Below are 14,465 nucleotides of genomic sequence, written 5' to 3'. Positions count from 1 at the left end.
ACTAGTAATAATTCAAATGTTTACGTTCAATTAAGGCATGAGGTAATGCTTTTATTTATGCATATAAATTTTGTTCATTGCATATGAATGTAGAAATCTTTAAGCATACCATTTTCCATATATTACTCAACTCTTTTAAAGCCTCTGCTAAGGGAAGATGTTCAAGGTACTCAGATTCAAAGGAAATAAAATAAACCATTTTAAAATGCTTTCTACTTGAACACTTCTTTTCCAAACTCAAAATCGGTTTCCTACCTCAATTCTAAAGCCAGCATCTTCGCCTCTGATCAGCACATCACTTTTCTCCTACTGACCTTTGTTCTCCACTAGCTTTTATCTGCAATTTTTACATAAATGGGTGTCGCCAAGATCGTGGGTAATCTGTTAAATCACCACATCTATCAGTCAACAAGGAACTGTGAAACCTCACTTCCTCACTGAATTTCTCTGTTCTAATAGCACCCCTAAAAATTTCCACTTCTACTTTTCTCATTTCCCCTGACTCATTTGATACTTGCTTTGAATCCTGATTACTTACTTATTCCCCAAAATTGTTAGTTTCCCATGCTACTTTTGTTCCAATGCTCTACCTATCTTTACTTATTAAATTATAAACACTCTAGCACCTGGGTTTCACAATTATCTATCTATCTATCTATCTATCTATCTATCTATCTATCTATCTATCTATCTGAGACAGTCTTGCTGGAGTGTAGTGGCAGGATCTTGCTTCACTACAACCTCCACTTCCCGGGTTTAGGTGATTCTTGTGCCACAGCAGCCCAAGTAGCTGGGATTACAGGTGCGCACCACTACACCCAGCTAATTTTTTAATTTTTAGTAGACACAGGTTTATCATGTTGGCCAGACTGGTCTCGAACTCCTGGCCTCAAGTGATTTGCCTGCCTCAGCCTCCCAAAGTGTTGAAATACAGGCGTGAGCCACCGCACCTGGCATACTTTTTCATATAATTTGTAAATTATCTTCGTCCTACTCATTCACCATACTTTCAACTGTGTACCAATATAAAAGACAATGTTGCAAAACCTTATACTTCAGTCCAACAAAAACTAGTGACAAAACTTAAGTACATCTTCATTCTCCAAGTCTTTCAGAGACTCATACAATTATAAAAGTTTTCCTAATTCTGTCAAATATGAAACTGACAACACAGTTTTAATTCTAAGCAGTTTTAGACAAAGGCAAAGCAATGCTTTCTAGCTTTAGAAAAACAAAAAAACTCTAAGCTAAGAAAAACAATGAATGCTGCTACTCTTTCCTATATGAGAAACAAATTCCAAAGAAGATTTAACGAGAGGAAAAAAAGCAAGTAGATGCAGATTGGTGGTACTTCTGTTTTTCTGCTGATTGCTAACTGCAACAGCCACCACACAAAAAGCCTCACTAGGTTTCGGTAAAAGGTAACTATTAACTCTTGTATTTGTAAGTAGTTGTGTGGCCTAGTTGCCAAAAGTATACTAGGCACGAGCTGGAAAAACACAGAAAGCAGCTAGAGAAGGTTCTCACTACCTTTATATGCAAGGTCAAGTTGTTAAAATGCTCACAAATCTTAAAACTCTGAAATAATCTACTGGAATACTCTCAAAACACTGTATCAAAACAAAATGACATCACTGCAAAAATGTAAGTCTATAAAAGTTAAAATGAAAATCTTAAAAGAGTTCTAAGTAAAATGTTCCAGACTCTATGGAATGGTTTAAATGCTTTCCAGTAGAGCAAAATGTCATTTTTAGCAATAATTTTTTTTAAGTCCTGCTATTACAGAGTAACAGTCAGCACTGGCAGAAATATGTATACCTAAAGGGATATTCCATTTCCATGGCTACAACAAAATCACTAAAAAAAAATTAAAGAGACTATACCTTACAATTGTCAAGCCTCCTACTCACTGCTAAATAGTTATAAATTTAACAAAATCAAATTCTAATGCTACCTGGGAATAGTTGTATTTTTGAAATAGTTCACTTTTATATCTCCTGAAGAAACCAATTTATTAGAAAATGTCCTTACTATATTAATTAGACATTTATTTACCTGAGATTGTTTCTAATAACATGAATTTTTCTCATCTATAAAATTAATTTTTAAAGCACCTATTCAATAGGCACAGAGAAAGAAAAGTCTGCACAGATAAGGGAACAACTGCTGAGACAGATGCTTTTGGAAACAATTCTACAGTAAAACCTATTAGAAGAAATATTTTAGATAAAGCTGGAAGCTGGAACATAAAAATGAAATCCTGTACTATATCTGATAATCATAAAAAGTGTCCTTGTAACACTGTCTACCAAAGTCCTTTTGAGTCACCTGAATTACATGGAGTATTTTTCCAGGCAAATATAATCACCAGTTTTTAAAGGTCTTTTCCGCTATGTGCTCTTAGAAGCAACAGTATTCAAATTGGTGTCTCTTAGAATACGTGCAGACTTTCATCTTTGTCAGAAAAAAAAAATCTTATAACTTAATATTTCCTCTGTACACAAAGGTTAAATAAACTGACTTCTTATGTTAAAACAAGGCTTTAAAGAATTTTATGCCACCACTACAAAAAGATTAGATTGATTATTTGGTCATGAAGTACATTATATATCATCCCTAAAGCAAGGTTAAAAAAAAATAGAACAGTAGCAAATTATTCTTTCTTTCCACCAAAAACAAGTCTCCTTCTCCTACTTCCCCCCTTTGTTAATGGCATCATCCTTCCACCAACCCAGTGATTCTAAGACAAAACTCTCAATATTCTTCCAAATGTGTCTTATTCCAAATAACTCAAAACATCTCATTTCTTGACATATATAATTTCCTGCATATTCTCCTTCCAAGATCCTAAAATTGAGGACCTTGATATCTTTGGAATAAACTACTGTAATGTTTTTTAACTATTCTCCCCTCTATACAATACTGATCCTGCCTCTGAAATAAAATTGGAACAAAATTCTAAAATGCAAACCTGGTAAAGTCTAAGACACACACACACACACACACACACACACACACACACACACCCCAAATCCCGTATCTAGACCCCTGCCTACAAAGACTCACCTTTAGTCATTCCCAATCTCGTATTTCGCATTACAGCAAGACACAACTACTGTTATAATTCAGAGTTCTCATACTGTTTCCAAAAAATTTTGGATGTGTTTTGCAACTTAGTTTATTAAAGTAGGAAGTTTCCGCCACATCAGAAAATGCCACTGTATCACCTTTCTGTTATGCAACATTCTGGTTTCCAAACAAAAAAGTAATGATCTGCTCTTAACCTTTCAAGAAATGGAATCACACTACCTACTCTTTCAGGTCTGTCTGATTTCTTCTGCTTCACATAATGTTTAATATTCACCCAAGTTTTTGAATGTATTACTAACCATTCTTTTGTTAGAAGTAGTAATACACTGTATGATTATACCACAATTTATCCATTTTCCTCTTGATAAACTTTGGTTTTTTTCAAGTTTGGGACCATTATCAGTGAAGTTTTTGATACACATACAAGTTTTACAGCAAACATGCTTTTACTGGGTAAAAAACTAAAAGTAGAATTTATGGATCATAAAGTAGGTTTAACTCCTTAAGAAAATGGCACACTTGGCCAGGCGTGGTGGCTCATGCCTGTAAATCCCAGCACTTTGGGAGGCTAAGGTGGGGGGGATCATAAGGTCAAGAGATCAAGACCATCCTGGCCAACATGGAGAAACCCCATCTCTACTAAAAATACAAAAATTAGCTGGGTATGGTGGCGTGCACCTGTAGTCCCAGCTACCTGGGTGGGTTAGGCAGGAGAATCACTTGAACCTGGGAGGCAGATGTTGCAGTGAGTCGAGATTGCACCACTGCATGCCAGCCTGGCAAGAGAGCAAGACTCCATTATCAAAAACATAAAAAAATTTTAAAAAAAAGAAAAACTATTTTCCCGACTATGTTATATACTCAGCAGTAATGAATGACCGTTCCACATCTTCATCAACATTCAGTGTTGCCAATCTATTTTAGTTTAGCCATTCTAGTTGGTATAAATTCTACCTCATAATGGTTTTGACTTGTGATCACCTGATGACTAATGTATCTTTTCATGTGCTTGTTACCCATTCTTATAACGTCACTTCTTTTGCCACTTAAAAAAATTGGGTTGTTTATATATATAGTGATTGGAAGAATCCCTTACGAGTCCTTTGGAATACAAGCCCTTTGTCATTGATATGGTTTGGCTGTGTCCCCATCCAAATCTCCTCCTCAATTTCCAAGTGTTGTGTGAGAGACCTGGTGGGAAGTAACCCAATCATGAAGGTTGGTCTTTCCCATGCTGTTCTCATGATAGTGAAGTAAGTCTCACAATATCTGATGGTTTTAAAGAGCAGAGTTTCCCTACAAAAGTTCTCTTCTCTTTGCCTGCTGCCATCCATGTAAGATGTGACTTGTTCCTCCTTGCCTTCCACCATTATTCTGAGGCTTCACATGAAACCGTAAATCCACTAAATCTCTTTCTTTTGTAAATTGCCCAGTCTCAGGTATGTCTTTATCAGCAGCCTGAAAATGGACTAATACCGTCACATATAAGTATTGATATGTAAATATTATATTCTCCAAGTCTGTACCTTGCCTTTTCATTGTCTTAACAATGTCTTTTGATTAAGCAGAAATTTCCCATTTTGATGGAGTCAAGTTTATCTATACCTTTAAGATGAGTTATCTTTATGTTTTAAGAAATCTTCATTTATCCCAAAATTGCAAGTATATCCTAGGATTTTTCCTAAAAGCTCTATATATTAGTTTTTAGGTAACTTTTTAATATAATTAATCCCAGTGTTCTATAAGGAGTAATGTAGGGTTGAGTTTCTTTTGCTTTTCTGTATGTATATTCAGCTATTCTAGCATGGTTGTTGAAAAGCCTTCTCTTTCCTCAATGAGTGACCAAGACATCTTTAAACACATGAGTTTATTCCTTAGCTATGTCACTAACTATGCTAGTACTAAATTGTTTTGATTAACTACAGGTTTGTGGTACATCTTAAAAACAGTGGCACAATTTACTTTTTCAAAATAGTTTTATTCTAGCTCCTTTTCATTTCCACATATATTTTAGAAACTACTCTCAATTTCAATTTAAAAGTCTGTTAGACTTAACGAATTTATAGATTCAATGCCATTCCAATTTAGGGAGAACTGGCATGTTAACATATTGAGCCTTCTAATTCATGAACACGGTCTATGTATTCATTTATTAAAGTTTTTTTAAACTTCTCTTAGCAGTGTTTCATATTGGTGCAGATGTCTTACACATCTTTTGCTAAAATATTTTTTCCTGATATTTTTTCTGATACTTTTACAAATGAATTTTTAAAAATTTCATTTTCCAAGAATTTGCTTTTAGTATAAGGAGACTATTATTTGTATATTGAACTTATATCCTATAATTATTCTAAATTCACTTCTTAGTTCTATCAAATCTGTTGTAGATTACTTTAGGTATTCTATTTTAAAAATCATGTTGAATGGTGAATACGAGTTTTCTTTCTTCCTTCCCAATCTTTATGCCTTTCACCTGCCTTAGTGTAAGCAGAAAGCTAGGGGGGGAAACTGAAAACAGACATCCTTGCTTCTTTCTGTTTTTAAAAAGGAAACATTCTTCTTAAGTTAAAGCACTTCTTTTCTATTTTGACGGAATGAGCTGTCTTTTTTGTTTTGATATGTAATAAGAAATATAAATTTATTTTCATCTGCATTTCATGCACACAGCTCCTAAACTTCCTGTAATTTCCTTTTTTTAAAATTATTATTATTTCTTTTTAATTGCATTTTAGGTTTTGGGGTACATGTGCAGAACATGCAAGATAGTTGCATAGGTACACACATGGCAGTGTGTTTTGCTGCCTTCCTCCCCTTCACCCACATCTGGCATTTCTCCCCATGCTATCCCTCCCCAGCTCCCCCCACCCGCTGTCCCTCCCCTATTCCCCCCAACAGACCCCCGTGTGTAGTGCTCCCTTCCCTGTATCCATATGTTCTCATTGTTCATCACCCACCTATGAGTAAGAATATGTGGTATTTCATTTTCTGTTCTTGTGTCAGTTTGCTGAGAATGATGTTCTCCAGATTCATCCATGTCCCTACAAAGGACACCAACTCATCATTTTTGATAGCTGCATAATATTCCATGGTGTATATGTGCCACATTTTCCCAGTCCAGTCTATCATCGATGGGTATCTGGGTTGGTTCCAGGTCTTTGCTATTGTAAACAGTGCTGCAATGAACATTTGTGTGCATGTGTCCTTACAGTAGAACGATTTATAGTCCTTTGGGTATATACCCAGTAATGGGATTGCTGGGTCATTCTACTACCATTCATATCACTTGTCCTTTCCTTGGAAAAATCAAGGGTTAAAGTATTTGATTTTTTCCCAGTACATCTCTTTAAAGCAGACATGAGCATGATGTGCCGTGAAATTTACTCCACTCACCATTTAGAAAGATTGAAATTGGTGCAGTAGCTTGTAGTTCTCTTTGAAAAGGTCCTTCACATCCCTTGTAAGTTGCATTGCTACGTATTTAATTCTCTTTGTAGCAATTGTGAATGGGAGTTCACTCATGATTTGGTTCTGTGAGAACTAGCAACGCTTTTACACTCTTGGTGGGAGTGTAAATTAGTTCAACCATTGTGGAAGGTAGTGTGGCAATTCCTCAAGGATCTAGAACTAGAAATACCATTTGACCCAGAAATACCATTACTGGATATATACCAAAAGAATTATAAATCATTCTATTATAAAGACACATGCACACATATGTTTATTGCAGCACTGTTCACAATAGCAAAGACATGGAACCAACCCAAATGCCCATCAATGATAGACGGGATAAAGAAAATGTGGGACAGATATACCATGGAATACTATGTAGCCATGAAAAAAAGGGTGAGTTCATGTCCTTTGCAGGGATGGACGGTGGAAACCATCATTCTCAGCAAACTAACACAAGAACATAAAGTGAACACCACATGTTCTCACTCATAGGTGGATGTCGAACAATGAGAATACATAGGCACATGGAGGGGAACATCACACACCAGGGCCTGTCAGGGGCAAGGGCTTGGGGAGGGATAGCATTAGGAGAAATACCTAATGCAGATGATGAGGTGAAGGATGCAGCCAACCACTATGGCATGTGTATACTTATATATCAAACCTGCATGTTCTGTACATGTACCCCAGAACGAGTTCAATAAATAAAAAAAAAAGATTGGGAAAAAAAAGGAAACATTCACTATGTCCCCAGTAAGTATGAAATTTGTTGTAGGCTCTTAGTAGATACCCCTTATTTACTTTGTAAAAGGACCTTCTCTTACTAGTTTTCTGAGAGATGTTTTTCCTCCTTCATTCTAACATTGTGACAAATTACATTGAGTTCATTTCCAAATGTTAAAAAAATCTTACAATCCTGCGATAAGTCTCAGTTAAGGTAAGTCTCTCATATACTGCTGGAGGTGATTTACCAACATTTTCTTTAAGAATATTTGCATTAGGTAATGAGAAATACTAGTCTGAAATCTTTAATATATTATCCTTGTTAGGTTTTACTGTCAGTTACAGTGGCTTCATAAAGTGAACAGGGTAGTATTCCCTCCTCCATTTTCAAAGACAGCTATTATTTTCTTAGTTTCATAAAGTTCAATAGTGAAACCACCTATGCCTAATCTTTTAATTATAAATTCCAATTTGTACAGTACAGTACTATACAGCTAATCAGATTAAGTTTTGGTAAACTGCATTTGTAAAGAAACTTAGAATCTAAGTTGCTGAATTTGTTAGCCTTAACAACATTTGTAACATTGCCTTATTTTCCTATTATATTCTCTATAGCTCCACTTTTATTGAAAGCACTATCTTCACTTTATATTATTTACGTTATACTATTATACTCCATATATTTCCACTTTCTTTGAAAGTCATTATCTCTACTTTGATTCCCATTATCAGTAATTTATGTCTTTTTTCTTGGTCAGTCTTATAGGAAGTTTTAAACCTTTTTTTGTAATATAGGTATTCGAAGACATACTTTTCCCCATACACACCCTTGGGTTATATCCAACAAATTTTGATATAATTTCTTTTATTCAAAAATATATCCTTATTGTAATACTTCTATAATCCATGTATTGTTCACAATTGTGTAATTTCTAAATAGTTGGTATTTTCCTAGATGTCTATTTTTTTTCCTAATTTAATTCCACTATGGTCAGATACTATATAAACTGTCAATCACTTTAAATTTATTAAGGTATTTTATAATCCAATATATGGTCTATCATTGTGAATAATCTATGTACACTTGAATTTGACAGTTACTGGGTACAGTTTCATTAATGTGAGTTAAGCCCACATGATAGCATTTTTCAAATTATGTACCTTCTTATTTGGGGGATAAGACTAACTTTCCTATCAATTACTATAAATTATGTTCCAAAACAATCTAGCTATGATTGTAGATTTCTGTTTCTCTACTTAGTTCTGTGATGTTTTTCTTAATATACTTTAATTTCTGTTATTATTGGCATATAAATTAAGCAATGTTTTCTGATAAATTGACCCTTGAGCATTATGAAATATGCTTTTTTATATCTGGTAATACTTCCTGTCTTAAATTTTTCTCTGTCTAGTAATATAATCATATAACTTTCTTGTGCTGTTTGCACAGAATATCATTTTCCATGTTTTTACTTTCAATCTGCACCTTTGTATTTCAACCAACCCTTGTATAGATGGTGTCGTTAGGCCTTACTTTTTAAACCAGTCTGCCTATCTTTGTCTTTTAATTGTACTACTTAGACCAGTAATATCCAAAAGAAATGCAATGCAAGCACATGAGTAAATTTTCAAAGACATTTTTCAGAGTAAGTTTAGGTACACAGCAAAATGGAGAGGAAAGCAGAAAGACTTCCTGCCTCCTGCCCACAGATAGCTTCCCCTTTATCAATATCTCCCACCAGATGGCACATTTGTTACAACTGATGTACCTACACTGATATAATCAAAGTCTGTAGGTTATTTTGGAGTTCACTCCAAGTAACTTACATTCTATAGGTTTGGACAAATGCATGACATGCATCCATCATTATAGTATTATGCAGAATATTTTCATTGCCCTAAAAGTCCTCTGTACTCCACCAATTCATCCCTCCCCCGACCCCCAAACCCTAGCAACCACTGATTTTTATTGTTGCCACAATTTTGCTTTTTCCAGAATGTCATAGAGTTGGAATCACATGCCATGTAGAATTTTCAGAGTGGCTTGTTTCACTTAGTAATATGCACTGAAGGTTCTCCATGGCTTGAGAGATAATTTTCATTTCTGGATATATCCACAGTTTAGTTGGTCATTCACCTACTAAAGGACTTCTTGGTTGCTCTGAAGTTCTGGCAATTACAAAGAAAGGTGGTATGAACATCCATGTGACGCTTTCTGCTCAGACTAAATTTTCAACTCCTTTAGGTAAATACCAAGGAGCACAACTGCTGTATCATATGATAAAACTATATTTAGTTTTCTAAGAAACTGCCATATTGTCTTCCAAAGTGGCTATACCACTCTGCATTCCTGCCAGCAATAAGTGAGAGTTCCTGTTGCTCCACATCCTTCCCAGTATTTGCTGTTATCAATGTTCCAAAGTTCGGCCATTCTAATATGTGGACATGTATTTAGAGTATAAAATTTGACAAATTTTGATATACATATATATCCATAAAACCACCATCACAATAATATGTATGTCCATCACCCCCAAGTTTTCTTGTGTCTCTTTCCCACTCTTAAACTCCTAGGAACCACAAATTTGCTTTAGATTAGTTTGCACTTCCCAGAGTTTTACAAAAATGGAATTATGCAGAACGTATTCTTTGTTTCTCCCATCTTTTACACAACATAATTGTTTGGAGATTCATTCTTGCTGTTGTGTCTAACAACAGTTCAATCTATATGGCTGTTGTTGTATTCCACTGCATGGAAAAGCATATGATTCCTGTTTTTACTTCCTAATAGAAACAGGAATCGATTTATTAGTTCATCTGTTGATGAATGTTTGTTTCAGATTTGGTGATTACAAATAATATGACTAGCAACATTAACATGAGAGTTTTTTTAATGAAAGATGCTTCATTTCTCTTGGGTAAATAAATGCTTAGGAGACAAATAACCTGGATCATGGAGAAACTGCCAAATTGTTTCCCAAAGTAGTTCTATGATTTTACATTCCCATCAACAGTATTGTGAATATTACGATTCTTCCACATTCTTCCCTACTCATGCTTTCCAAGTTGACACTCTTTAATTTTAGTCACTATTAATAGGTTTGTAATGTTATCTCACTATAGTTTTAATTTTCATTTCCCTAATGACTAATGATGCTGATCATCTTTTTCATGTGCTTATTTGCCATCTGTATACCTTTCGTGACCTGTTCAAAATATTTTAGCCAATTGAGTTGTTTGTTGCCTTACTGTTCAGTTTACATATATTAAACTTTTTAATGTTCTAATAGAAGTCCTGTATGAGCTCTACGTTTTGTTATGATGCTCTGCCAGTCTACGTCTTGTCTTTTAACTTCCTCAACAGTTTGGTTCAAAGGGCAGAAGTTTTTAATTCTGATGTCAAAATCCATTTTCTTAATAGATTATGCTTTTAGGATCATATCAAATACATTTCTGCTTAATCCAAGGTCACAAAGATTTTCTACTATGTTTTCTTCTAGAGGTTTTATAATATTTGGTTTTACATTTAAGCCACGATCCATTTGGAGTTAATTTTCATATGTAGTGTGAGATAAAGATCCAAAATCACTTTTTGCATATGGATAGATCCAACTGCTACAGCACCCTTTGTGGAAGTCTACTCTTTCTCCACTGAACTGACTTTGCACTTTTGTCAAAAATCAGTCATCCACAGTTGTGTGAGTTAATTTCTGAACTCTCTGCTCTGTCTCACTGACCTATTTATCTTTATGTCAATCTGATGCTATTTTTAATTACTGTAGCTTTGCAGCAATTCTTGAAAACAGGTAGTAAATGCTTCAATTCTTCCTCTATTGGCTTTTAGCTATACTTCTCTAAATCTTTTTAAATGTGATTACACTTAGAATTTTGATATGCAACCTTAACATCAGAATATTTTTATGTTAGCGTTAACACTGTAACACTTTATGTAAAATATAAGAACCTTACCACTGAAAAATTCCATTTATCTTCACTTTGTACTAATTGTTGTCATATAAACATCCATTTACATACTAAACCCTGTAATACAAAGTTGTCATTTATACAGTCTTCAAAGAAATTGAGAGGAAAAGACAGAGCCTTTTTAAAATGTATACATATATTTACCATTCCCAGTACTCCTCCTCATCTCCTGCAGATCCAAGTTATCTAATGTCATCCCATTCAGTCTAAAGAAATTTGCTTTTTTTCCTTTTGTACAAGGTATTGGTCTCCTGTTAGATGTCTTTTTCCTAGCTGTTTAGATTTGCTCTTCACTGCTAGTTTTCAGTATTTTGACTGTGTGTCTAAGTATGGTTCTTTTCATTTAGCCTACATGGGGAGTTTACCTAAGCTTCTTAAGACTGCAAATTGATATATTTTATTCAAATTGTAGAAGTTCTGTCATTACTACCTCAAAGAGATACATGCCTTTTTCCCCACATTCTCACTCTGAAACTCAAATTACATGTCAGACTGCTTCATTGTCCATGAGGTGTATTTTCTCCTCTCTGGCAGATTTAATCACTGTATTCATCTACATTCAAATTCACTAACATTTCTTCTACTGTCTCCAATCTGCTATTAGTTCCAACCAGTGAATTTGTCCCAACCATTTCAAATATTATTTTTAATTAGAATATATCTACATGCTTTATTTATAGATTTTTATCGCTTAAACACACTCCTCCATCACTCATTATTTCAATCTTTTCCTTTACAGCTTAAAATACTTATCGTCCTTGTCTGCCACTTCTAACTCTAGGTCATTTTGGAATCTGTTCCTATTAAATGTTTCTTTATGGTTAATGTTTTACTTTCCTGCTTCTTCACATCGCTTGTAATTTTTGATGCTATGCTAGATATTATGGAAGACAGTTGCAGGAAAATTATATCATGCTGTCTTCCTTGAGGGTGTTGTTTTGTTTTGGAAGGCAACTAAATTAGATTAACTGGTGAATCCTTCACTTCCTACTGGGTTAGGTTTTTGGTTTTTATCTTAGTCTTATAGACGGCACTTCCCACAGGGTGTGATCCTGTATCTATTCAGGCCTGGGCTTCCTGTAGTCTAAAGGGAGCATCTGAAGTACCCTGCAAGATGTCTGCATTCTGACTTCTCAGAACTCCAATGTTGCAGAGTACTATGCAACTTACGGAATCACCATTTAGACCCAGAGCAGACAATTTCTGATAGACCTGCACACATATAACCCAGTCACCAACCAAAACTCTGAATGAAGTGAATGACCACACTGAATTCTGCCCCCTGCTATATTCCTAAAGCCCTAGACAGCTTTATTTTTTTCAAGACTTCCCCACAAATTCCAAATGATTGAACAGCTCTGATTCCCAGTCTTGGTCTCTTCAGCTCAGTGAGACCTGTATACTCTGGGTTCTCCACTTCTTGTGGTTTACAGCAGTAAAGTAGTCCAAGGCAAAATGCCAGAGAGTTTATACTTAGCTCAGGCATTACCCTTCCCTCAAGGATGATCTTATACTATCTGCTCATCACTTCCAAACAACAGTTGTTCCACATACTTTATTCAGTTACATAGTTTTTGGTTTTGGGAGGAGACTGAAAAAGGGGTCAAGGCTGCTTCTACTCTGTCATTAGCCCTAAATATTAATTTGGAAAACATTTCCATTATCAATAATAATATGCATTGGAAAAACAAACAAAAAGAGAAACTGACAAACCAGTTACACACTTAACGCCTATTCATTCAATTAGGTGTACACGGTACTGTGACTATCAAAATCTTAGCCCAGTGATTTTGCTTTGTAATTATTACATAGGAAAATCAGTGATGATGACCTACTGACAAATTTATCTTCACATCATGACTATATCTGTTAAGTCCTCATAATTTTTAGTTAACTGAACTGTCAAGAGATGTGTGTGTGTGTTTGTGTCAAGATGTATGTATACATAAGCGCGGATACCTAAGGGAAATCAAAATGTCTTCTAGTCTTTAACGAAGCTTTTAATGCAAAATAAATTTGTTCCTCAAGCAAATAATTCAAAGTTAAAATACAGAAAAAGAAACTTTGGTTTCAGGTAAATAATGTAAGATGTTGAGTTGTGAGGTAAATTCCTTCGATCGTAATAATACTCAGATTCAAAATTTGTTCCATTCAGATGAGAACACGTAAGTTCAAACAAAACAAAACAAAATACTCAGAAAAAAAAATCGGTCCATCAGCCATAAAACTAAGGTCTAAAATTTGGTCTATATTTGTTTAGTGATACTACAACCAACCAACATTATTTCAGGCATATACAATTTTTAAAAACTCTAACTTTGAAGATTAAACAAATCATCTTAAATATGCAGGTAGACAACATAAAAGGATCAATTCAAAGAATTAACATATTGTTTCAGCAAAAAAATGAGTTTTCAACTATATCACTGAATTCTTCGGTTTTTACCAAAAACTTGGGTTTAAGGGTTTGTGGTATAAACAAATACTTAAAGTAAAAACATTCTATGACACACGAACAAAAAACTAAAAATAACAGAGGGGCACTTGAGGGGACTATAACATGAGAAAGAATTATATATTTGTGATTCAAAAATGAAAAGCAATCAAACTCAAGAGTAACTTGTTCATCGAAGTCACCAACGTAAGGTTTTTTTTTCACTCAGCTCATATATACTCTAGTAAAATTTACTCTAAAATGATTCAACACAGCATTTAAAAAGAAAGGCTCTTCTGGTAAAACAGAGTTAAATTAGAGATTTAACGTTTTGCTCCCTAAAATGGCAAATGACAGACTGCTAAGAGAGTAATACTTACCTGTAACTACCATGCTGCTCATATTAGAGTTTGGACTACTGAGAACACTGCCTGAGAGTAGTTCGTCAGATCCTCTCTATAAAAACAAAAACAAATTAGCGTAAGACATCTTTAAATTTCAAAGTATTAACCTAAAGCCTTTCACTTAAACAAATGTCAAATGTTACACTACTGGGAATGGATAAAAATTTCAATCTTTATAATAAAAAATTAACTTCATCCTTCTACTCTCCCATGTATCCCTCTCCCATTCTCACAAAAGCAACAGTGTTCCTTTCCCTTCATTTTAATCTAAGTCCAAGAGACAATACAGAGAAAAACTGATTAGATTCTATAAATAAAAGCTTTGGAAAGCTATCTCAATTTTTTACAAACTAACCAAAGCCATACTAGCTAGACTTTCT

General features: G+C 34.5%; 1 protein-coding gene across 11 annotated transcripts in view; it reads right to left on the bottom strand.

The window, feature by feature from the left end:
- The window catches only part of PTBP2 (polypyrimidine tract binding protein 2), an 89,451-nt gene that overhangs the window by 48,511 nt on the left and 26,475 nt on the right, over window positions 1–14,465 (bottom strand). For all 11 annotated transcript variants that reach the window (XM_035252228.3, XM_035252217.3, XM_035252218.3 and 8 more), the window contains exon 3: window positions 14,062–14,137. In XM_035252228.3, the coding sequence (XP_035108119.1) occupies window positions 14,062–14,137 (76 nt within the window). The remainder of the gene's footprint in view (window positions 1–14,061; window positions 14,138–14,465) is intronic.

The sequence above is a fragment of the Callithrix jacchus genome, chromosome 7 (assembly GCF_049354715.1).
Source record: "Callithrix jacchus isolate 240 chromosome 7, calJac240_pri, whole genome shotgun sequence".
Taxonomy (NCBI): Eukaryota; Metazoa; Chordata; class Mammalia; order Primates; family Cebidae; genus Callithrix; species Callithrix jacchus.
The sequence above is the reverse complement of the archived record's forward strand: the minus strand, read 5'-3'. Positions and strand labels throughout refer to the sequence as shown.